The following is a 24,585-nucleotide window of genomic DNA, read 5'->3' on the forward strand; positions in this document are numbered from 1 at the left end:
AAATGTTTTGTCAATTAGTCTACAGAAACCATGACTGCTATATAAAAGTAAGCTAAAAACTAAAAAGCTAAAATCTCTTCACCTTAGCCTTTTAATGCACTCACAGCACCCACACTGATTATTGTATTGTAAATTAGAGCTATTTTATTGTTGTTTAAAGGCTATTTTATGCTATTTCTGTTCCAAGTTTGCAACCTAATTGTCGTTTTGGTTCTTATCAATCCATATGTGTATTGTTATTGTCTGCATTGCTTTTACCCCTTTTCTTAATTTCTGCATTGCTTTTATTCTGTATATTTTGTATGTCTATTTTACTGCTGTGAAGCACTTTGGGCTGCAATTATTGTATGAAAGGTTTCGTAGTATGGCTGGACAATATGGCCTATATTGTTCTTAGTTTTGACGGTATAATGGTGTTTGACGATATTTATTTTTCAGTACAAATTACAATGTGATATATTGTTATCTTCTAATACAGTTGTCATGGTGCCATTTCATTTAAAAAGTGTCTACTTTTTTAACACTGCTGAAAGGAAACATTAGATTAATTTACAGTATGTATATTTTACGCTATTTAATATATTGTGGATAACAATATCGTAAAAATCCATACCTTGCATGAATCCATGACTGTATACCTTCTTATTTGGTATACAGTACATCCCAGCTCTGATTAGTGGAATAAGAATGTAGATAATTTAGGCCTATGAAGATCCTAATATGAAAAAACTATAATTGAATGCTCTATATGCCATACCTTGACCTTGTCTACTTGGCTGCTATCTATTTTATGCTTGTTTTATACTTGTTTTATGTCTGCACTTTATGCATTGATCTGCAAATTTTGTGCTCATTTTATGCCATTTCTTTTTTTTTTTACTGTGAAGCACTTTTGAGTTGCAACTCTTGTATGAAAGGTGCAATACAAATAGTTATTAATTAAATTTAGTTAGTTATTTATTATTATTATTATTAATCTGGGACAGCCCTAGACAGATTCCTGTGTAATTCCTGTCATTGCCGAGTCAAAGTTCTCTTACCCATAGCGGTGGCGGACCACGTCTCGACTCAGCCTCTCTGCCAGGTAAGCGCCAATCCTGTCCAGCTTCTCTGGGGCTGATACGGCATAGAAGGTCAACTTCTCCATGTCTGACTTGCTCAAGCCATCCTAGGGGAAAAGGTGAAGGCAACATTTAGAATGTCCTCGAGTCCAGTCCAAAAGAAACAGTGTGCAAGACATTGTTTTTGGATCCGCCCCTTCCTGACAAAAGAAGCCACTCAACTCCTTGTCCAAGCAACAGTCATGTCTCGCCTCGGCTACTGCAATGCACTGCCCCCGCTGGTCTACCGACCACCGCCACCAAGCCTCTTCAACTCATTCAGAACGCAGCCTGATCTCCAACCTTGTTTGTTGAAATTTTTCTGTGGGTTCAACTCATGTACAGTAGAGAGACAGGTAGAAAACCAGTTTGCAGGATATCAGTAACTATCACTGATGAGGAGGGGGAAAGCGCTGTAGGAGGGGATGTAGATGGTACCGAGGCCAGCATGCCCGTCAAGAGAGAAGAGCTGTGGGCAAAAAGCTAGAGTTAAGTGGCCTAGGGCAAACAACAGGAAGTTTCCTAAGAAAGATCAAAGGGACTGAGTGCCAAATATCTTTGGGGGCTGTTTTGTTTCAAGAAATTGTCTCACAAGTATAAAGGGAATGGTCAGAACATTTGACGGGAGACAAAACTCAAGAAGAAAGAGAGGATCCACTTTTTGGCCAGGGTCTTGTCCTGGTGTATTATATCAATACAGTTTTGTTGAAATGCACCAACAGAGTCTGACAATTTTTCTCGCTCATATTAATCTTCAAAAAGAGATTCTACAAGGGCGGCTGAGTGGCGCTCGCCACTATCGCAGGAGATGCTGGTATCGAGCCCAGCTCTCGGCGTTGCTACCGGCTTGGCCGGTCGTTCATACTAACGCAATTGGCAGTGTTAGAGGGTGGGAAAGCCGGTGGGTGGGGATTGGACGTTGTGGACAGCGACTTCTACAGGTCGGTTGGTGCGCCTGTACAGCAGAATCAGGAAGTATCGGGGGCAGCGTGAGCCTCCCACGCGTTACTCCTCGCCACAGAGATTGCGCTGTTCAGGTGAAAAGATGAGACAGCTGCCTCCTCGTGTACCGGAGGGGACAGGTGATGCAAGGCTTCGTCCACATTGCAGCCGACCAGTGGGAGGCATAGTCTAGCAACGTTCGAGACAAGGGAGGGGAGAATTGAAGGGAGAATAGGCATGGCAAAATTGGGATGGGAGAAAAATAGAAAATAAGGAGAAAAAGTGGATAAAAAAAAAAGAGATTCTACTAAATATTGTTCGTCAATATACCTTTCTCTCAGGTAGACACAGGGAGCCACAATAATCCATTGACATGCTGATATTTCATGTGTTTAGGTTTAGGTTTCCTAACTAAATGCTTGGGGGCTGACTCACTGTTTCCACCACCTTCAAAAACGGTGAGCTAAGCGGAATGAACGGTACTAAAACATTGTAGCTCTGCGCTGTTTTTAGACGTGAAGCACCTCTATGACAACAAATGTCACACTAACTCACTCACTCATTCAGTTACAGATTATTTCACTGTGACACTGTCCTTGTTGTTTTATGGTTAATAAACCGTTAATTTGTCACTTTTGTCTGTGACTTGTCAGTGGAACGTTACAGTACAAAGAACCAATTTTTTTTTTTAAATAAACATGCAAAGAATAAGGGGATGGGGTGCGGCTTGCATGAGGTAATATTTCATATTAATATTATTTAATATGACCTAGCTCACTCCAAGTTGAGTCATCACCATCAAATGACAAACAAATCAATGTGTTTTTTCTATCCCCCTAACTGACATGCTATTAACCCTTTCACTGCCACACTACCAAAATGGTTAACCCTCTCACTGCGACAATTCACAGAAGGTTAACCATTTCACTGCCACACGACAGCCGGCGACCGTCAGTTTTGTGATAGTAAAGGGTTAACCTTCTGTCGTGTGGCAGTGAAAGGGTTAATATCAAATAAAATGGATGGAACCAAAAAAAATAAGGAAGCAAAGAAAAACGCTTACTTTGGGGTCTTCAGGGAAGATGTTGTCCACGAGACGCTTGTACCTGGGCCTCAGAGGACCACAGCAACCACACACTCCTGCAACAAGGAACGCAAGAAAGAAGGTGAGACAAATAACACAGTATTTGTAAAGCAGACTAACAGTGGACAATTTGATACAGACAGATACCAGACAGATAACAGACAGATAGCAGACAGATCATACAGATACCAGACAGATACCAGACAGATACCAGGCAGATCATAGACAGATACCAGGTATTTAAAGCATAACTTCAGCTACCAGTCAAAATGCAATGGTGATAATTCAGTAAACAGAACTAGATTAAGCAAGGAGAAATATGCATAAAACTGACAGCTTTATTTGATGTTATATTAATATAATTATTACAGCAAAATAATTCCATCCATGTTATTAATCAGCATTAGAAAACCTAATATAAGCTCTACCAGAATTCAAGGGTGGGGAAAAAAGGCTTTAGTCTAAACAGTATATTTTTGCTTGCCTATAATTTATATCAGCTTTCTCCCTGCCATACTGTATATGGTGAGGCATAAAACCAATCCATAAGGAGTGAAGTTATTGGGGTTGACAGCACACAGAGATGGCTTGGGTTTTAATGACAGGAGGGAAATTATTCTATGTATAGCCTAATATAGCAGCATAATCAAGCCATGCTCACAAGGAAGAACACTACGGAAGTTGCATTATTATGGATGCAATGTATAATTATGATAGGTGAATGTAGCTAGTGTATAATTATGATAGGTGAATGTAGTTAGTGTAGCATTACCTGAATAATTATAGCTTCATGTGAGCAGAGTATATTTATAACCTGGGTCTTCTGAAGGGGTGTGGCAAGCCCACATTCTGATAACATAAAAACTGTATTTTATACTTTGGATTCATTCAACATGATTTTTTTTTAATATAGCCTATATATGGGGAAAACGCAGACATGGTGGATAAAGTCAGATTACACAATTTGAGAACAAACTGTGAGGTTGAATGCAATGAAGCAAACTGTCATGTTCCGTGGTATGCAGGAATGGAACTCTCTTCCCAGACATGTTACGCAGGAGAATAGTAAATGTCGTTTCAGAATCTTGGTAAAACAACAATCTTGGTAAAACAACCAGAGAAATTGGCATTCCCTAATAGATATTAAAGGTGTGTAGGTAAATGAAAATGTATGTGTCTGATATGGATATATTATAGAGCTGGGCCGTTAACGGCATTAACGTGCTGCGTTAACGCTATACTAGTATCGCGCGATAATATAATTAACGCATTAATCTTAAAAAAAATTAAAATAAAAAAAAAATTTACCTTTATTTACCCAGGGTATGTTCGCTGAGCACAGATGCTCTTTTTCAGGAACGCCCTGCTTCACATTCACACAGTTCCATACACACCTGGGAGCTGCCCAGTACAACCACAGTTGACACCTTTGGCCACTGAGCAACTCCACTGGAGCAGTTGATTCAAGCCATGTCACATAGTTCAAGTTTGAAATGATTCTTTCTGTTTTTCTCCCGAGAGTGTGCTAGATACCGTACTGTACTGGTAATATTATTTATTTGTGTTAACTTCTGAATAAAACAACTTATTAAACACAAGTACATCTTATTGAACATTATTTTGATATTTCATTACCAATTATCATAGCAAAACAGCTTTTTCAAACAGTCTGTAATGCATTTTGGAAACAGGAGATGGGCTCATGGTGTAATGGGCCACCTGGCCTGAGAAACATAAGGAGGAAAGAAAAAGTAAGGACTTACTTCTGGTCATTATTTGGGTAGAACACACATATTTTGAATGCCTTCGGCAGGTTTTTTTTTTTTGAGACATTTTAATCTAGATTAATCTAGATTAAATCCAGGATTGCAGATAGATTAATCTAGATTAAAAAAAATTATCTATGCCCACCTCTAATATATTATTAGAAGATTGAATAATTGGTTGATATAAACATAGATAATGTATCAAAAATTGATTAGGAGTATGTATTGTTGCAGGGTTCGAAATTAACGGGGGCTTGGGGCAAAATGCCCTCGAAAATTGACCAAATGCCCTCGAAAATCAGTTAAGGGGGGCAAGAAAAGCCCCAGACAGTTTACTAATTATATATATAATTATATATATGCTCTACAGTGCGAGCATTTCCCTCGTATTTGCCCCTAATAATATGTGTGTGTGCAAACCGGAAAAATCATTTACTTGCAGTGTGCGAGACAGACGAGTGAAGATTACAAAACAGCTCCGCTGTTAATAGTTCAGATTGAAACTGGACTGAAATTCAGTTTTTGGGTGGAATGTTTGTTCCAGGGAGGGAGGGAGGCGGGGCCCGCTGCGTGTTACAGGCACTTGAGAGGATGCGAACACAGACAGAGCGCTCTGCTTTCATCAAGCATTACACTGCTATCTTAACGTTAGCAAGCTAAGCATCTGCATAGCGGGACCTGTGTAACGTTAAGTAACTTGTGTTCGGCGGGGAAAGACCGTTCCATTTGTAACACAACTCCAAAGAATAACATCCAAATCCGATCCCGATGCGCATTTCCTTCATTCCACAGCGCTGAGCGCGCAACGTATTTCATTGATCGATCTGGCCAGAGCCTATACTCACAAACGTTGCATGTGTGGGGTTTTTCATCAATTTGAAACAAGCCTCTTGACTGTTGGAATTAGGGATGTTAAAAATAAAATAGCTAATAATATTATTCAATATTAGACATTCATTGATCCAGAGGCAACCGGTTATTCGTCTGCTATTTGTAGATATATCAAGACAACAACACAACTTGCCCTCAGGGACAATAATATTTAATCTATTTAGATAGAGTATGTATGTATTATTTACAGATAATTGAAGGTACCTCAAAACATGAAACCAAGCCATGATGTCACACATCGTGTGTGTGTGTGTGTGTGTGTGTTACTTGAACAATTGTCACTGTGCTCCTAAATTTATGTGTGCTCCTAAATTTGTATTTAGATTTTATTTATTAACATATTATTTAGGAGCACATGTGCTCCTTGGGAAAAAGGTTAGCGTAGAGCCCTATATATGGAGACATTAACATTACGTTATCAAACATAGGGACGAAGACTGTAAAAAAAAGTGTCAACAATGTTTTATAATCTTTATGTTAATTTTCATTATAAAAATGTTGTGCCCCCGAAATAAATAAAAAGCCCCCGAAAATCTATTAAGGGGGGCAAAAAAAGTTAATTTCTAACCCTGTATTGTTGTATTGTATTATGAATTGATAGGAGTATGTATTGTATTATGAATTGATTAGGAGTATGCATTGTTGTTTGTCTGTACGCCATGTGAATGGGTGCGAGTGTATAATTTAAGTCTGTAACTGTATTGTACGTGCACTGCTGTGGCTAATGGGGATCCAAATAAACTTAAACTGGAGATGAGGAAAGACTTTTGCCTTCTCTGTGTTCAGCATAGGCAGAGGTTGCCTTTCACCATAGATCTTGGCAGAAATGTTGTCTCTACACTCGATAAACATGTTTTAAAGGTGGAATCTGTAATGTTGCCAAACAGCGACCTCTAGGCAAAAGATGACAGTGTGGTACTGCGCTGTGTTTACCGTTTGTGTTGGATTGGACTTCAATGGGTATATCACAATTATAATACATTTTAATTAATTTATAAATAAATAAATTACTAAACTCCAGCCCACATGTCAGACCAAAACTAAAAAGTAAACGAGGCTCTTTTACCTAGAGCAGGGGTCTCAAACTCAATTTACCTGGGGGCCGCTGGAGGTAGAGTCTGGGCCGCATCAAATAGTATATATATATGATTTTTAATTTTTTTTTTTGCAAAATCAACTCTGCCTCTCTTTGTTAACTACAACAAGCAATGCTGTTTGTTATTTAAGATGCGGTCGGACTCGGCACCGACAGATTTGTGTTCATGGTGCTGCTTTTATAAAGCCTCAAATGACGGCTTACAATATTTCATCAAAGCAAAGTGTTTTGTTTGTCTAAGATTTTAAAAGGTTTAAACTTAAATTTAAATAATTTTTTTTTTTTTACTTTGATGTCAAGTAGGGGGCCGCAACATATCATCCAGCGGGCCGCGAGTTTGAGACCCCTGACCTAGAGGTATTGATTTGGCGGGCATTACAGATTATACCTTTAATAGCAATAGAATAATACTTTTTCTTAATGCATCCTGTGTTATTTCAGCACATAGTGAGTGATTATGATGCTTTATGAGTAAGTACATCTGACCTGGTAGATAAGTAACAAACCACTGCTTCCTTCTTATAGAGACACGAGCCAGCAATAAAGTACAATACATCTGACCTGGTACCTGAGTAACAAACCACTGCTTCCTTCTGATAGAGTAGAGACACGAGCCAGCAATAAAGTAGATTATACAACAGGTAGGTCCGATCACACATTGTTATTGGTCGAGAGTGTTCTAAGCTGCGAGTATATTCATGATACACTCACGGTTAAATCACCATGAATTAGGGCTGTCCCCGACTAAGGATTTGGATGGTCGACTATGATTGGCCAAAATTTGCCGTTAGTCGACTATTGGTAGGAGTTGACTGAAGGAGTTGCTGAAGGCAAAAGCATGCAATTGGTCGACTGATGGATACATCTTGATATTTGTCTAGTGTGTTCATTAGATGGGTGAAATCCTCTTTCAGTGCCTCTGTGCCTGTTTTCGTAGGCAGTTAGCCTCTGGTATGTCTGCCATTAGCGTTAGCCACACTTCTAGGCCTCTTTTCTTTTGGAAAGAATGATAATAATTTTTTTTTAATTATTATATATGTATATATATTTTTTTATACTAAGAGGTTGGTTAGTCGACTACGGCTCCTTTCGACCGATTAGTCGACTAATAGGGGTCAGCCCTACCATGAATATACCACTGCGCTGGCTTTAGAATGTTGTAGAAAGTTTCAACTGCCATTCATCAAATGGAAACCGTCAACATGGCCTACTCTGCGGACAACTTTACGTTTGATTTAACGTACCCGTTAACTATAAACGAGTGGATAGATAACTTATTGAGGAGTCTAATGCAAGTGGGAGTCGGAAAAAGTCATCAGCACCTCGGACAGTTCCAGTTCAATGCCCAGGCCGTTGACTTGGTGGTGTTGAAGGATTAATTGCGGCTTTTCTCCAGCGCGTCCAGCTCATCTTACGTTGGATTGGCACGTCTAATAATGCTGTTTTTATGAATACTGTTAGATGTCTATATCTTTCCACTCGTTTATAGTTAACTAATACGTCATTCGTTTTGTGTTGCCAAGCTGGTTGATAGCCTACTCCATTTGAAATTCGATAGAAAAAAATACATCTTTAGGAACTATTTTTCTACGCCAAGTTCACTGAAATCGATATAAAAGACCCTAGAATTGTCTGTATTCATCCTATATTTTTCCCAACTGTGCAACTTGCTGTATAAGAGCTATAATACACTCGAACCAGTGGAATATCAGGAATATTGCCACTCTGTGATGCCTACACCACTCCTGCTTCGCTCTCGTGGCTGCGGGCGCATCACAGCCGTGGCAATATTCCTGATATTCCACTGGTTCTCGTAAGTACATCTGAACTGGTAGCTGAGTAACAAACCACTGCTTCCTCCTGATAGAGACATGAGCCAGCGAAAAAGAATTACAGTGCTGCAAAAGGTGCTACACAAAACGCTATCCATCATCATTTTCTTCAACCGCTCTGTTGATAAATGACCATTCTTCAAAAAAAGAACTTTGGAGAAGCCAAGGACTCCTTCGCCTTGATATCCGCAGAGACAGGGTAAAGTCAGGTCACCTTAACACTTTGAATGCCCAAAACAACATACACATTTTATCAGCCCGCCCCCTGAATGCCCACCACGACAATTTGCGTGTTATTTTTTTATTAGCGCTCTGAATTCATATTTCATCAACGGAGTCTCCCGTTGGTAAACCAGCCCCATCAGGAGCCCAGATGTGAAAAAAATGCCCCCTATCGTCTCCCAGATGGTAATGCACCCTTTTGGAATGGACTCAATGAAAATGGATGAGAAAAGAAAAATCTTCTCAGGCATGTACCCCGAGCCGATCGGATTCAATGTGGACCATCAGAACAGCGTGGAATATGTGTTTACAGTATGTAGCGTTGGATCAATAAAAGCGATCGATTTTTGGAATGGCGATCAGGAATTGGAATGATCTTTTTGGATAACATCTGATCTCAGGTAAGGAATCTATTTTACCAGTCTTAGGATAATCAGACCTGTTTTCACTGAGATATAAGCTTTTCCCCTATGTGTGTGTGTGGCTGTGCGAGCGATCAGGAACTAAGATAATCGATTTTCAGCTTGCGGCCCCCAGCGTGCATACGTACACATACTATCGATAATCTAGCGTTTATTTGGAAACGATTCATAAATAGGCCGACAAATGACAACGTTCTAGAATATTCCAGTACAGGGCGTTTATCACGGAATCTTTTTATTTTCCTTGAAAACGAGGGCTTTTCAAAATGCTATAAAACGGAAATTAACCGATAAAAAAACAATCCGCTTCGACAATGTTGACTGGAAAATGAGTCATTGATAAGCGACATGCAGATTAGACACATAGCCATAATTTAAAACATAGATTAGGCGTTATTAACGCTAACATTGAAGTGGATGCTGGGCATTCAAGCACTAAATTGTGCGCCCCCTGCTGGCACTGAAAGTGTTAACACTGCTCCAGCGGTTATTTCCCCCCAGTGGGGATAGACCAGGTAAAGTTAGGTCACCTTAACACTGCTCCAGCTGTTATTTCCCCCCAGCATGTGGGAGCTCGCCAGGTCCCTGCAGGGCCGGGGAGATTAATAAACTTCATTAAGGCTCGTATCAAGAACCCACGTCACACCCTTTCCCCCCAGCCAAGCCTTTAAGACATGCATTATGGCTCCTGCAATTACCTGCCACATCAAGGTGGCGCACATCACCATGGAGCTCAGTGAACATGTACATTAGTACAATCAGCGAAGCTTAATGGGTTTCGGTTCTATATGTGACTATTCGGAGGGGGGGGGGGGGGGGTCTAACGGTGGAGTATAATAAAAGGAGGGAAAATTACGTTGAAGGATTACGTCAGGTCTTCATGGATTTCTGGGAATTTAATTATATTCTGTGAGAACATTTACCTTCTTGCTGTCTTTTACGTGTACTATGCTACTCAGTTGAGTCGACACTGCTAGACAAACAATACCACTTACCCTTAGCCGCCAGAGGTAACTTGCTGTACACAATTTGTAAGTGGCTTTGGATAAAAGTGTCAGCTAAATGACTAAATGTAAATGTAATAATGTCTGTTCTGTACTGTTATACTTGTGAGGACCATGTTCTGATCCGGCAGTGTTTCTTGAGACACAGAACACATTGTTACGTCCAATTATCACATATATAGTATATGTCTTGCTTTGTGGAGTTGTAGGAGTTGGTGGTTTGATTGTTTATTGTATGTCATTTCTAATATTGTTGGAAGCAAACCATCATCTAAAAGACTGAATTTCTGGTGGTGGAGAATTTCTATTGCTTTCTTTTTGGGTCGTGTTTTATTGATGATACTGCTGCAAGGCAGAGGAGCCAAGAGCACAAGGCATTTTATTTCACTGCTCTCTACTGTACAGTGTAAGATGATGTGACAAATACTATGTGAATCTGAGTTTGCAGCCTGTGCTGAGAGATGTCCTGTTGTGCATCACTGTAGCAGCTAGGGGTGTTGCGGAGACATCATTATCTGTATCTGTTCAACCAACACAATTATCTGTATTCAGATTCGTAAATGGGTGTGGTTTATATCGGACATTTCTTTTTGTTTAGTTTTTTTTAAGAAAATTTAGTTTTCTTTAACAATTATTGTACAATGCAAGATGCGAACAAATGCCATCAAAATTCATTGATAAATAGAAGTTGTTTTTTAATCCTGTATTATAGTCTTATCTTTCCTTACATATCTTATTGTAACATAATATGGGCTAGCACTCATTCATCTCATCTTCAAAAAAATATTTGACTTCAAAAAAGATTTGTTAGACTGGCAATCAGGGCTTGACATTAGCACCGGCCACCCGCCCAAAAATGCGGGTAGAATTCTGCTGTGCCGGGTAACTCCGTCATTCTACCCGCCACAGGAGCTAGTGGACTTTTTTTCTATGAAAAAAAAAACATTGTAGTCTACAAAAGGCATCAGCAATAATTACGTCAATCCAAGTGATACTACATAGTACTACAACTCCCACAACAATTCGGAAAAGTGCATTACCGGCCAGATCCTGGTAGTGGTGCTGTCTCGAGAATGGAGTACTCCTTGTTTTCAGACCGGATGTTAATTTTTTTCTCTAGCTTCATTCAGGCCTACTTTTTCTGTTAGCGTGAAGCTATGCCTTCATCAGATCGCATGGAATACCTTTTGCGACACCGAATTCAGTATGCAGTAAAGGAATATAGCATCAGCCAATGGACATATTGATCTACCAGATGGCGATCAATAACTGGGAAATCCTGGGATCCAACCGGCCACAGGTAAGAACGATTTCACGTAGATTTCATGCTGATCAGGCCTCGTTAGCATAGCCAACCAGCCGATGTGTGTATGATGCTACAATAACGAATGCCGTTATTGGTAATCAATCATCAAAGACGTCCCCCCCCCCCTTTCATGGACTCATGGTGGAACATGATACCGATCCATTTTGATTTTTAACTCCAGCTGTGTGTAACGGCAATCGATTTAACGTTATTAGCTTAGCGCCCTGAATGAATGAATGAAAACTTTATTTAACAGATAGCAGAATGGGTACAATACAGTACGGCTCAATACACACAATTGTTAAGGGGATGCAGACCAGAGAAAGACTTTTGTCTTGTTTACATCAGGGTCCCCCATTTTCAATTCATAATGACATTTATGACATACACAGCATACATGACATCATGACATACATGACATGATACAGGTATATAGTACGGTTACATTTGTGACATACATGATATGCAAATATACAGTACTGTTACCCATAGATCCTGACTGAGAGTATATATATTATACCAGACCAATCCCATATAACGCTCATATTCATCATCATCACGCTATAAAATGGGAACGTATTGATGAAAAAATTATTTAGTGTGGTGATTTTTGGCTGGTGAAAATGCTGAGTGGCTAGTGACTTTGGAAAACCACTAGCCACAGTGGCTAGTGAGCCAAAAGGTTAATGTCAAGCCCTGCTGGCAACCCTCTCAGATCGATTTTGAACCATCTGCTCCTCTTTTTAAGAAACTAAACATTCTGACTGTGTCTGAGGTTAATTCTTTACAGATATGTATATTTGTGTACAAATGCATTTATGATCACAATCTACCAAATGGTTTTAACACTTTGAGTGCCAGGGACGTCATCTCATTTTATTAGCCCCCCCATTGAGTGCCGACGATGACAATTATCGTTTTATTTTTTTATTAGCGATCTGAATTCATATTTCATCAACCGAGTCTCCCGTTGGTACAGCAGCTCCTCCAGGAGCTCAGATGGGGGAAAAACACCCCTATCGTCTATCCCTGTGTAACTGCAGGTCAGTCGATTAGACTGACCTGGGATCTGTAGAGGTGGAGCCAACTGGCTCCATTGTGCTGGCGAGACGTCTGATCAAGAGGGATCTGATCGCGAGACGGAAATCAGCCTGGAATATATATTTACAGCAGCCAATAATCAATCAATACGCGTGATCGATATTTGGAATGGCGATCAGGAATTGGAATAATCTTTTTGGATAACATCTGATCTCAGGTAAGGAATCTATTTTACCAGTCTTAGGATAATCAGACCCGTTTTCACGGAGATTTCAGCGTTTGCCCCATGTGTGATGTGGCTGTTTGGCTGTGATCGCTGATGAGGAAATAAGAGAATCGATTTTTCAGATTGCCTCTATAGCGTGCATACGTACACATATACTATCGATAATCTAGCGTTTATTTGAAAACGATTCATAAATAGGCAGAAAAATGACAACGTTTTTGTGTATTCTAGAATATTCCAGTAAATGTCTTTTATCACGGAATCTTTATATTTTCCTTGAAAACGAGGGCTTTTCAAAATGCTATAAAACGAAAATGAACCGATAAAAAAACAATCCGTTGGGGAGCTCCAGTAGCTCACCGCATATCTCGGCGCTATTTCTGCGTCGGGGAAAACCGTGCTGCGTCACGGATCTGGTGGACTCAGAGTTCGATTCCCGGACCCGCCGTCATTTGCCAGAATGTCTTCCCCTGCTCTATATCCCGTTTCACCCTGTATCTGTCGGTCATGCTTGACCAGAAAAGCGATAAACGCTAAAAAATAAAGTTTAAAAAAAATAAAAATAAAAATCTGTTTCGACAATGTTGACTGCAAACAAGTCATTGATAAGCGACGGGCAGATTAGACACATAGCCATAATTTAAAACATAGATTAGGAGTTTTTAACGCTAACATTGAAGTGGATGATGGCATTCAACGGGGTAAAAAGGTAAACAAGGTAGGCACTGATAGTGTTAATAGTTTTTTTTTCTTTTAATTCAGATGTTCATTCATATGTTACACGTCAGTCCAGGGACCTGCATATACCTTATTGTGGTACTTCACTTCAGTTCTCAGTGAGGTATAGAGGGTCCAATCTTTGGAATGCAGCTGATCCTATACTGAGGAAATCTCCATATCTGCTTATTTTTAAAGCAAACTACCAAAAAATGCTCATATCCAAAAGTAGTAGATAGATAAATAGGTCATACATGTAGGTATGATTTTGGTTATGTGGGTGGGTAGGTTTGTAGGCAGGTGGGTGAGTTGTTATATATTATTATGTATGCAGTATATGCATGTATGTACTGTGTGTATGTATGTTTGTATTAACACGTATCTTTTTAATGTATTCTGGTATTTTATAATATGTATATTTTTGTATGTTTGATTTTATAAAACAGGGGAAGTTCTCGATAAGCCTCTAGGCTTCTAACTTTTCCTTCACAATGGTTATAACTTATTATGTATTGTTTTTACTTTTGTTTAACTGTGTTAATAAATAAATAAAAAAATACAAAAAATATGAATAGTTAATCGTGTATAGTTAAAAAGTTAATCGTGAGTTAAAGAAAATTGTGGCGTTAATACAATTGTGTGTTAATGCGTTAATACTGCGTTAACTTTGACAGCCTTAATTTACATACATACTTTTTGCGTGTTTTATTATTATTCATATTTTTTTATAATTTGTTGCAGCCTGTAGATGATTGCGAGCCAAATAACCACTTTTAGTGCTTTTTAACACCCTTTTTGTTTAGAGTGTAGAACAGCAGGGCTTTGCACACACCCCACCTTCCCTCCTCTGCTAAATCAGGTGTGTTCTTTTTACACAGCCTGTAGACTATTAGGCTGCCCATAAAATTATGTTGTTCTGAGACTATAAAATTGTATCCGATCTAATGTGGGTGATGTTCTGAAAATTAAATCAGCTTTATAGAGCAGAAAAGGATTAAGCATGATACGTGTTGAGCATCGGAAACTAATCTTAAACCTATTAAGCCCGATCAGATTTATTTGAAGTCAGACATTATTGTCAGAGGAAATATCAGTTTTAACGATTATCTTATTAGTTTACTAAGAAAGGAAAAAGTCACACAAGGCTAAACGTGTGTGTGAGTGAGTGAGTGAGAGAGATTTTTGATTTTATAAAAAACTTTATTTTTTACTAAAAACTACACAAGATGCAACAAACCGTTCAAAATTAAAATACTCTACAATAAAAAAATAAAATAAAAATATATATATCAAAAGAAAATCAATTAGGGACAACGATGCTGAAACTGAACCAAATTGTCATTTTTGAAATTTCCCCCCATAGGGAAAAGAAATACAAATAACTCTAAATGATCCAAAGTTCTGGGTGTAACCGAGAGAGAGACACCGGAGAGGCACTGTAGAAACCTTAGTCCTGAGAAGAGCGTCTCTATCTTCACCTTTCCTCGTGTGGTACAACACATCAGGCCTTTGTGCGTGTCTGACAGACTCCAGTCAAAGCCTATCCCGTGGATAAACAGGGCCGCCTCGTCAGCTGACCTTCCTCCTTCAGCCTTATCATGTATGCTCCTACCATCCACCAGTTGTATATCACCTGGCATCGATGATGTCGGGGGCCGCAAACAGAGCAGGGGGACCGAGATGCACTCTGGACCGACATCCTCATTAGACAGTTTGTTTCCCCCACCTCCCCGTCCGAGGCCACCTTTTCCTTCCTGGTTCAGATGCCACTCCAACATCACCTCCCACTCCCCCGTGCGGAGACTGGCAGCCCCCAGCGACTTCCCATCAATCAGTCTGATTCGAGAGCTCAAAGCCCTGATGAAACCCATTCCGAACATAGGGTAGAAATTAACCAGCAAAGTCCGCTTTACCATCATCCTCCGAGGCTGAATCAGGAAACTGTTTATTTCAGCGTAGAACGTGATGAGCCCCAGAGTCATACCTCCCAACCCTTGAACAAGGTAACGGTGCCGGTAACATAAAAAGACGGCAGAGACAACAACCCCCATGACGACTCTGAAGAAAGGCTTGCCGAAGGAGTATGGCTCGGCCTTCCCATCGGGCATGAAAACTACACGCTCCTCTCCTGTCTCTGAATCCTCCATAGTCCCAGTCTAAGTGACAACACACCAGTCCCGTCAATAAAAAGACTAATTTAGAAATAAAAAGGTAAAACAAAAAAAACAAATAAAACAAACAAAACTACACTGATTCCACTCAGTCCTCCACCGTACTGGGGCCCCGCAGTTTCTGCACAATCTTCCTCATCCTGTATAACTGTCAACAAAACGACCATCTCCTTTAAACCTCATATGTTTCCTTGCTGCCAAAACAAACAACTCCTTATTTGGAAAAAAAATTTCCACCTCTACTCCCTTCCTGTTCTTTGTCACCTGTAAAAACAGTTTCATTGCATCCATTGTATAGCAAACCTCATCTGAAGTTTCAGATGCATCGCTCCCATATTCCCCATCATCATCAATACACATCTCCGCCCATGTACTCCCTTGTGTACTCTGTGTACTGCTGAGTTATTCCGTCACATCTGTCTTCTTAGCTTGAGAGCTTGACAACCCAACTACTTCAATCTTCCGCTTCTGCCTAACAACCTTCATCCCACCGTCCCCCTCTTCCATGTCAATATCCTCTACTTCCTCCACCCCGACCCCCTCACCTGAGTCCTTTGACCCTGTCCCCTCAACAGCTACAGCCACCCCAGGTACACTCCCCTCATCTGTAACCCTCCCTGCCACGACCCCCCCCCCCCCCCCCCCTCATTTTCATCCCCATCATCTGTCTCTTGTATTACAACAGGTCCACTTGCCACCTCTGTAATCCTTCCTGCCACGACCCCCCCCCCCCCCCCTCCACTCTTCACCTGGCTATTTAACGTGTCCCGGCTGACAAGCTCCTTCTACCACCCCCCCCCCACATTCCCATCCCCCCCCATTCTGTCCTCGTACCGCAATCCCAGCCGTACCCACTCCTTCCATTCCCTTATCACTCATATCTGGTACAATAACCTTCTCAGAAAACTCCCCACAACCCCTCTTTCCCTGTCCCCCCCCCTCAACCCCTCGATTCACACCCCAAGCTGCTCTCCCTTTCTTCAATGCACTCTCCCCATCAATATCCCCCCTGCTCGGCCCCTCCCCAGGGCACGCTCGTCTCTGATGCCGCTCCCTTCCACACGCAAAACAGCGCATGTTTTGTGTCATCGCAAAAATAATATACTCAAACCCGTCCATTAGTACTTTAAAATTAAGATCCAACTCATCATCACGTTTGTTCATTATGATGAACGTCTGCCTTCTGTGAGAAACCACATGCTGTAGTTCAGGTGCCTTAAACCCCGAAGACATTTCTTTAAGGGAGCCCAAACCTGGCGAGTTCCCTTAATATAAGATCGTCGCCCACCAACGGAGGAACGTTTGCCAATGTCACCTTTTTTGCCGGTGTTGTGAGCGGCATCACAGACACAAAAGTATCACGTATGACCAAACCGTCCGTTATCAGACGATTAACTTTAATCAAATCATCCACAAAGAAAACAACTCCCCCGTTCATCCTTGCCGCAGACTTAACGGCCGGAGCGCCTACTATTCTCGCAACAGCGAGACTGCATTCTTCCACTGAACACTGAAATGCCGGCGCGACCTTAAAACCATGTCTCCTGGTCAGCTTTGCGAACTCCATGTCACCGTGACAGCAGACAGCTGCCCAGGCGAACACTGACAACGCTACCAGCCCACCATCAACACACAGCCAGTCAAATAAACCACAGTCTAATTCACAATTTGACAAACAACATAAAGATAGAAAAACTCACGCACGCCACTTCCTCAGACTCTCGCACCACCCCACTCACCAAACGCTCCCACCATCCACACGCGCGCGCGCAGAGAGAGAGAGAGAGAGAGAGAGAGAGAGAGAGAGAGAGATAGAGAGAGAGAGATAGAGAGATAGAGAGATAGAGAGATAGAGAGATAGAGAGATAGAGACTTATAGCAGATTTTAGAATATTTACAATATGGCTAATTAACTAAAACATGTATTATTTATCATCATCAACTACTTAAAAATGTATAATGGTTAATAGGGAGAGGGAGAGAGAGAGATATTTTACTTGTTTCTTTTTTATATAAGGAACATTTTCATAGACAATTCATTTTATATATAATAATGCTGCAATGCACAGCATATGAATACACTTTTAAGAATGTCAATAGAGATGGTATTGACATGGATCCAAAACGTTAATAGGGTTAATACTAGGTGTTGTGAAGGGCCAGATTAAACTGAATATATATATATGTATCGTTTGATATACCTTGTATATTATTTATATATATACACGGAATATCCCTTTACCTGCGTACAGACCAGAGTAATATTCGCTCTCCTATTGGACAGCGCTCCCAGGCGCCAACGACCAAGCCCCCTACGGCAAGTTCAAAGACAACTCCAGGCATGTCAGAACATGCCCAGAGTCTGCGTAGTAATACGAGACAAGGACTGAGGTTGGGACTAGATATTCACTTAAGTATAAATACGGCGCAGGTGTAAACAGCAGCACTTCGTTCAATTCAGTTCAGTACCTTACCACCTTCACCACGAGTCAACGTGCAGTGAAGTGAGCAACCTTGCATCTAAATAGAGCATTGAGAACCGCGTGCGAATAGAATGTCAAAGTGTCAGAGTTTAATGAAGTAACGTTGAGTTCGACCTAGTTTAATGTGAAGTATAGTGCACAGGAGAATCGGCGTCGGCGATTGCAGAACCATTCCTGGTTGGATTATATTGCTTTGGGACCGTGACTACCGGAGAAGAGCACTGTTGATTTCCACTATCATTTGGGATTTAACCTCGTGAGGATTACCACTCGGGCCTGCCTCGTGGAAGGGGGCTGGCTAGCTGTCGTCAATGCTGTCGAGCATCTTGGATTACAACTATTGCTTTTGTCTGCTGATCAAGGGAGTACAAGCACCGACTCCTGTACCTGGAGCCTCTTTATTCCTCGTTGACTCAGACGGAGTACCCGAACATTCCTCTACCCCTCCAGGCTTTACACCCCGGAGGGAACCCATTGTCTCCCGTTGGTACCGGTGTTGCCCTATATAATTGCTACTATACAACAGGTGGCGTCAGCTTAGACCCATCATAGTATTCCTGCTATTCTTAGTGACTTATGCTCTTGACTGACTTTACGTATATTCTTCGCCATACAAGCGCAACCCTAATTCTCAATCTGTAACCCAACGTTGCCTAATAATAATAAATAACCCTCCAATAGAATTTCTGTATCAATGCCGTGTTCTTGTGAGTGTTCACCATCAATATTTGATGTACTGTTTGGCCAGTAATTAAAGTACATAACTAGCAGTGGTTTAATATATCACAATCTTTAATACAGTCAGGGTTTTGTAACCCCTCAGTTACACTAGGGATGCTCGATATACCGATATTGTCCAACTCTTAATTTCCGATACCGATATCAACCGATACCGATATATGCAGGGTCCCCCCCCCCCCCCCCCCCAAAATTGAATAATTTCAGGTAATTAACAGTACATATCTCTTGTTGTGGAATTAACACAACATTATGCATACTTTTGACAATAAATAAAATCTGAATTTGTTCTTACTTGCCTGCCTGGGTAAATAAAGGTTATAGAAATGTAAAAAGAAAAGAATATATAATTTTTTTTTTAAACAGATACCAATATTTTCCGATATCACATTTTAATGCCGATAACAGCCGATAATATCGATAGGCCGATAATATCGGACATCCCTAGTTAATACCCATCAGCCCTGAAGCACATGCCGGTGTCCCTATAAGGGAGAAGTAATCCAGGGTTTTACACCCAAGACCTCCATCTGAGAAGAGGCAGACTCAATCATCCAGACCCGAGCTCTTCAGATTTCAGATGAATCCACTGCAAGACACTCTACTTCCAATAAATACGCTGTAGATTCAACATGTGGAACACCGCACAAGGCAGACTACTGCAGTCAATATGAGACACACCGTGAAAAAAGTCTGGTAGAGTATGGGTGGGTATATACACTAGCAAACTAAGGAAAGGACAATAGACCTCTCACGCAGTGACGTCATTATGACAAGTCCCAGTGCATTTTACTTCCCGCTTATTGCAAAGATTTGCTGTATTTTTCTTTCGTGTTTACCAGTAATTGTGTCCATGATACTGCATGTGGGGTTAATGGGAAAATTGCGAAAGTCTTCTTGTACATCACAATAGATCAAAAACAAAAACCACCATAAAATCCAAATATGCAACACTCCCAGACTTTCCCCAATGAAGATAAGGGACGACTCACTAAAAACCTAGCAATAGGAGAAATAAAAGCACCACAGGCAGCGTGGAGGAGCTAAACCTCAGATGGGATTTTCAAAGGGGATCCCCCAACAGGATGTCGGTGATAATATAGTGTTGCAATGGATGATGGATGGATGGAGTATAGAACAGGCGGATAATTGGTATGAATGTATATATACATGTAATGAACCACATATATATACATACATGGTAGTAGTAGTATCTAAGGTACATAAGAACATTTAAAAATATATATATAAATAGAGCTAAGATAACAACAAAAAAGGACAGCGAGGACTCTCACTGGGGGAATGTAACGCGTGCGGAGGTTCACGCCATTTCCCCCCCCGATCCCCTCCCTGCTGAACAGGCGCCCCGACAGACCTGTAGGAACCGCAGTTTACAACGACCAGGACACGTACCCCGCCGGCTTCCCACCCGCTAACACTGCCAATTGTGTTAGTAGGGACGACTGACCAAGCCGGAGGTACCGCTGACAGCTGGATTCGATCCCAGAGTCTCTGCGGTGGTAGGCGAGTGCATTCTCCACTGCGCTACCGAGCCGCACTTATATACGTTATATATTATGTGTATTTGAAATCTTAACAATTTTTTTTTTTTTTTTACCCATCACCCATACAAAAACAAAAACACAAACAAAGGAGTGAGTACCAGTATAGATGTTACTGATCCTGGACTGGTAAACCTATCCATCCATCCATAGTATACATCCAATATCCATCCCTCGTCCCCACATAAACAATTTTTTTTTAAATAATAATAATAATAATAATAGATAAAAAATAAAATTTTAAAGGGAAAAAGGGACTTGAATTTTCACTATACTGTAGGTGTAGGCCTACCGTTCCCCAAAAATTGAGTAGTAGATCAAAGATAACTCTCTGCCTAGTACTACTGCTACTACTACTCTAGTTTTCTATTACTGTTTCATGTTACTTAAATCCTCATCTCAAAGTCTGATCCGTCTGTCGTCTAATACATTTCCATAGTTTAAAGAAACCCCATCTTTTTTCCAGCATATTTTCATTCTTATTGATTTAGTAAGTTACCTTTTCCATACTATATGTCCTCTACAGTTTGTAACTACTTTGGGAGATTCAAGTTTTTTCCAAGCTCTTGTTATTTGCTTAACTCATTCAGGCCAAACCCGAGATAAGTCGAGTTAGCTCGCCATGCGCTGGGCGCCAGACCCGAGATTTCTCGGGTTTTGGTCGTTATTTCTTTTAATTCGATATTTCCCTTCATAATTCATCCATCCAGCCTGATGTTATCATTGGGAATGGGTCTGAGAGCGCAAATGTCCTATTCCGCCGCCTAACGCCTTGCGGCCGCTATTGCACTCCATTTGAAACGATGTGGCTTGTTGTCTGGGCCGAGCTGCGGCGTGCGGGCAGGGTCTAAATACTCCGGCAAGACAAGCGGTTATAACTGATTACTGACTGAGGGTCACCCCCACCCCTTTCATGTTCAAAGATGGGTTACGTTGGAAACATGATCGCGATCAGTATTTGGAATGGCGATCAGATAATTGGATTATTCTTTTTACAGTACATCATAGACAAGGTAAGGACTATATGTTATCAATCTTGCGTTGATCCGATAATTCTTTACCCGCGATCGGAGCGTGTCTGTAATGTACTGTGTAGCATATTCCGTTGGTGGCGATCGAAGCATAGAAAAACGACCTCCCCGCCCACCCTTTCATGCATGATGAAACATAATACCGATAATCTAGCGTTGATTTCAGATCGATTATTGATCCAGGCGAGAAATGGCATGATTTATAATGAAATGCAGTAAAACGCTGTTTGGCGTCGTTTCCTGGGATTACACAGAATCACTCTAAAACTATACTCATAATTCACGACGGTATAAAACAGAAATGTATGGATGAAAAAAGTATCAGTTTTTTGCATGTTGACCAGAAGAAACTCAATGACAATCGACTGTTATTAGATCCATAGCTATAATATTTAATATAGTTTTAGCACTGCAAACACCTGCATTTATCCCCATTGAACAAAGCGCTGGCACACACGGCCATACGCCCACAGCGACCTCTGGCGTCCAATGAGTTAAGTGCTGCAGCTCTCAAAATAAAAAATAAAGGTATAATTCTTCTTTTTGTAGGTTTTTGGGGCATGTTCCTAACAGTATATCTTGCTGTTCTAGATACCCCACTTTCTCAAACATCTGTTCCATTATGTGTAAAATATCTGACCAGTAGATCTGTATTTCTTTTTTACATGTGAAGAATATAATGTGTATGGTCAGCATTATTCTCCCCACATTCCACATTTTCCAAGCATACTCCAGTCCTGCCAAAAGGGTGATTCTATGTAATGGAAGATATCTTTAAAACTTTGATTCCACTCATTTATCTGGTATATGTGTTTTCAGTTCCTTCTCCCATTTATTTTTAATATACCTTAAATCTTCATTTTTGTTTTCTTGAAGTATTCGGTAGATTTGTCCAGTTGTGTTTTTGAGGTTATGGCTTTGGCGAGTCTTTATCCTGTATTTCAGAAGGGGGGGGGGGGATCTTCAAGAGTTTTAATTTGGACTTTTTCTCTCAAGTAGCTTCTTACTTGCAGGTATCGGTATTCTTTATTCTTAGGCAATCTTTTGTTATTCTTATTCATGATTTGTTTGTCAACCTAAATGTTTACTGAGCGATTTGTAGTGCCAAATTTCCCTCGGGATGATTAAAGTATTTCTATTCTACAGCAAAGACCGGAGACTCTGAAGCTGCCGGAAAACACGTCACCCGTGAGAGGAGGTCTATGACAGGATCAGGTGAAGACATTGCTCCATAGATAATGAGATGACATCATAGACAGGAAATGGCCTGAAACCTGAGCAGTGACAGAGATGGTATTCACTCATTCAGTATTCATTCCACACCACTGTTCCTTTATGCTAAACAAAAAGAGGCAATGCTGGAAAACGGGTTCCTACAGCAAGTTGCTGCAGACCAGCAATCAATCAAAAGCCCATTCTGATACACGAGGAAGGGCATCTCACAGATAATCATAAAGGATCTATAAAATATAAAGTAACTACAGTACTAATAGATATAGTACTTACTAGGAAATATAAATATATATTCAACAAGGTTTAGCTGCAATCAAATTTGCAGCAAGGTTTAGCTGCAATCAAATTTGCTTCACAAGCTTAAAATGATGTATGGCACACACACACAGCCCTGGTTTCATGTGTTGTGGGGACATTCCATAGACTTAGGCTGCGGTTACACTAGGGCCAGTTTCGTTTTCAGTTTTCAGTTTCAGTTTCGTTTTTCAGAACGCTACGTAATGGCAGGCAAGTTAGACATTGTTTTGTCTCCTGACCACCGAGTGATGTATATACATGTAGTACAATGCCAAAGCAGTAGGTGGCGATGTAGTTCAAACATGAAGGCCATTTTCAACCAATCAGAAAGGTTGAACGAGTCACTCCACATCCTGCTCAAAATCTCAGAAAAGCCGGGGGGGCAGGTGGCGCACGGAGATTACTCACCAACACCGGGAGACACTAGGATTCGCCTGTTCGAATCCAGCTCCCGGCGTTGCTATCAGCTTGGCTGGCCTCTCGCACTGATACAATTGGCTGTATCAGGGGGTGGGAAGCTGAAGGGTGGGTCCTGGGCGTTGTGGACAGCGACCCCTACAGTTCGGTCGGGGCGCCTGCTCAGCGAGGGTTGGATCTGAGGGGAGATAGTGTGGCCTCCCACACGCTACACTCTCCCCGGTGAGAACCTGTGCGGCCAGGTTGGCCTGCCCCAGGCTGCACATGCGTCGGAGGAAAGCATGTGACAGTCTCCGGTCTCCCGGACCAACAGTAGGGGAAAGTACGCAACAACCGGGAAGGGTGGGATGGGAGAAAAATCGGGAAAAAGGAGGGGAAGAAAGATATAAAAAAAAAAAAATAATAATAATCTCAGAAAAGCCACCATCTTTATACCTCGCATGAGCCATTTAGCTACATAGCATTTATTTTTCAGCAAGAAATAAAGTGCAATAAACAAAAACGGATACATTCACTGTGTTCTGCCTCATTTGTTGATGAAACAAAACTAACAACACAATTGACCACCAAGAGCAGAGTTTAGTCTCACAAAAAGATCGCCGATTTTGTTAGCTTACGTGCTAACGTGATTGGGATATGCCATTATAACAGTATAGCATTGTGGCTAGCAGCGTAGTAACGTTAATGCTAGCAGAATAAATGGATGTAAACGTTATTTAACAGATTGCAGAATGGGTACAATACAATACGGCTCAATACAAACAATTGTTAAGGGAATGCAGACTGTTGTAGTTTGGAGTACTGGGTTCCTTATAACAATAACTTGACAACACATTGGTTGCCGCAGCTACTTGGGACAGCTCTGCTGTAAACACTGGAAATAACCGTGCATGGTCTCTACTGCGCATGGGCATTGGGAAGAACGGCTCCGTATCCGGCTTGTGCAAATTACATGGCACCATTGTCGACAAGTTTCCAAAACGAAAACACCTTTTGAGCGTTGC

The 24,585-nt window shown here is 41.0% G+C and overlaps 1 protein-coding gene across 1 annotated transcript in view; it reads right to left on the minus strand.

The window, feature by feature from the left end:
• Positions 1 to 24,585, minus strand: part of efr3a (EFR3 homolog A) — a 463,079-nt gene that overhangs the window by 339,381 nt on the left and 99,113 nt on the right. The window contains exons 2-3 of the mRNA XM_084327782.1: positions 3,106 to 3,182; positions 1,041 to 1,168 (exon numbers count right to left, since the gene is read on the minus strand). Coding sequence (XP_084183908.1) covers positions 1,041 to 1,168; positions 3,106 to 3,182 — 205 coding nt within the window. The remainder of the gene's footprint in view (positions 1 to 1,040; positions 1,169 to 3,105; positions 3,183 to 24,585) is intronic.

This window comes from Notolepis coatsorum, assembly GCF_963971535.1.
Source record: "Notolepis coatsorum genome assembly, chromosome: 13".
Classification (NCBI taxonomy): Eukaryota; Metazoa; Chordata; class Actinopteri; order Aulopiformes; family Paralepididae; genus Notolepis; species Notolepis coatsorum.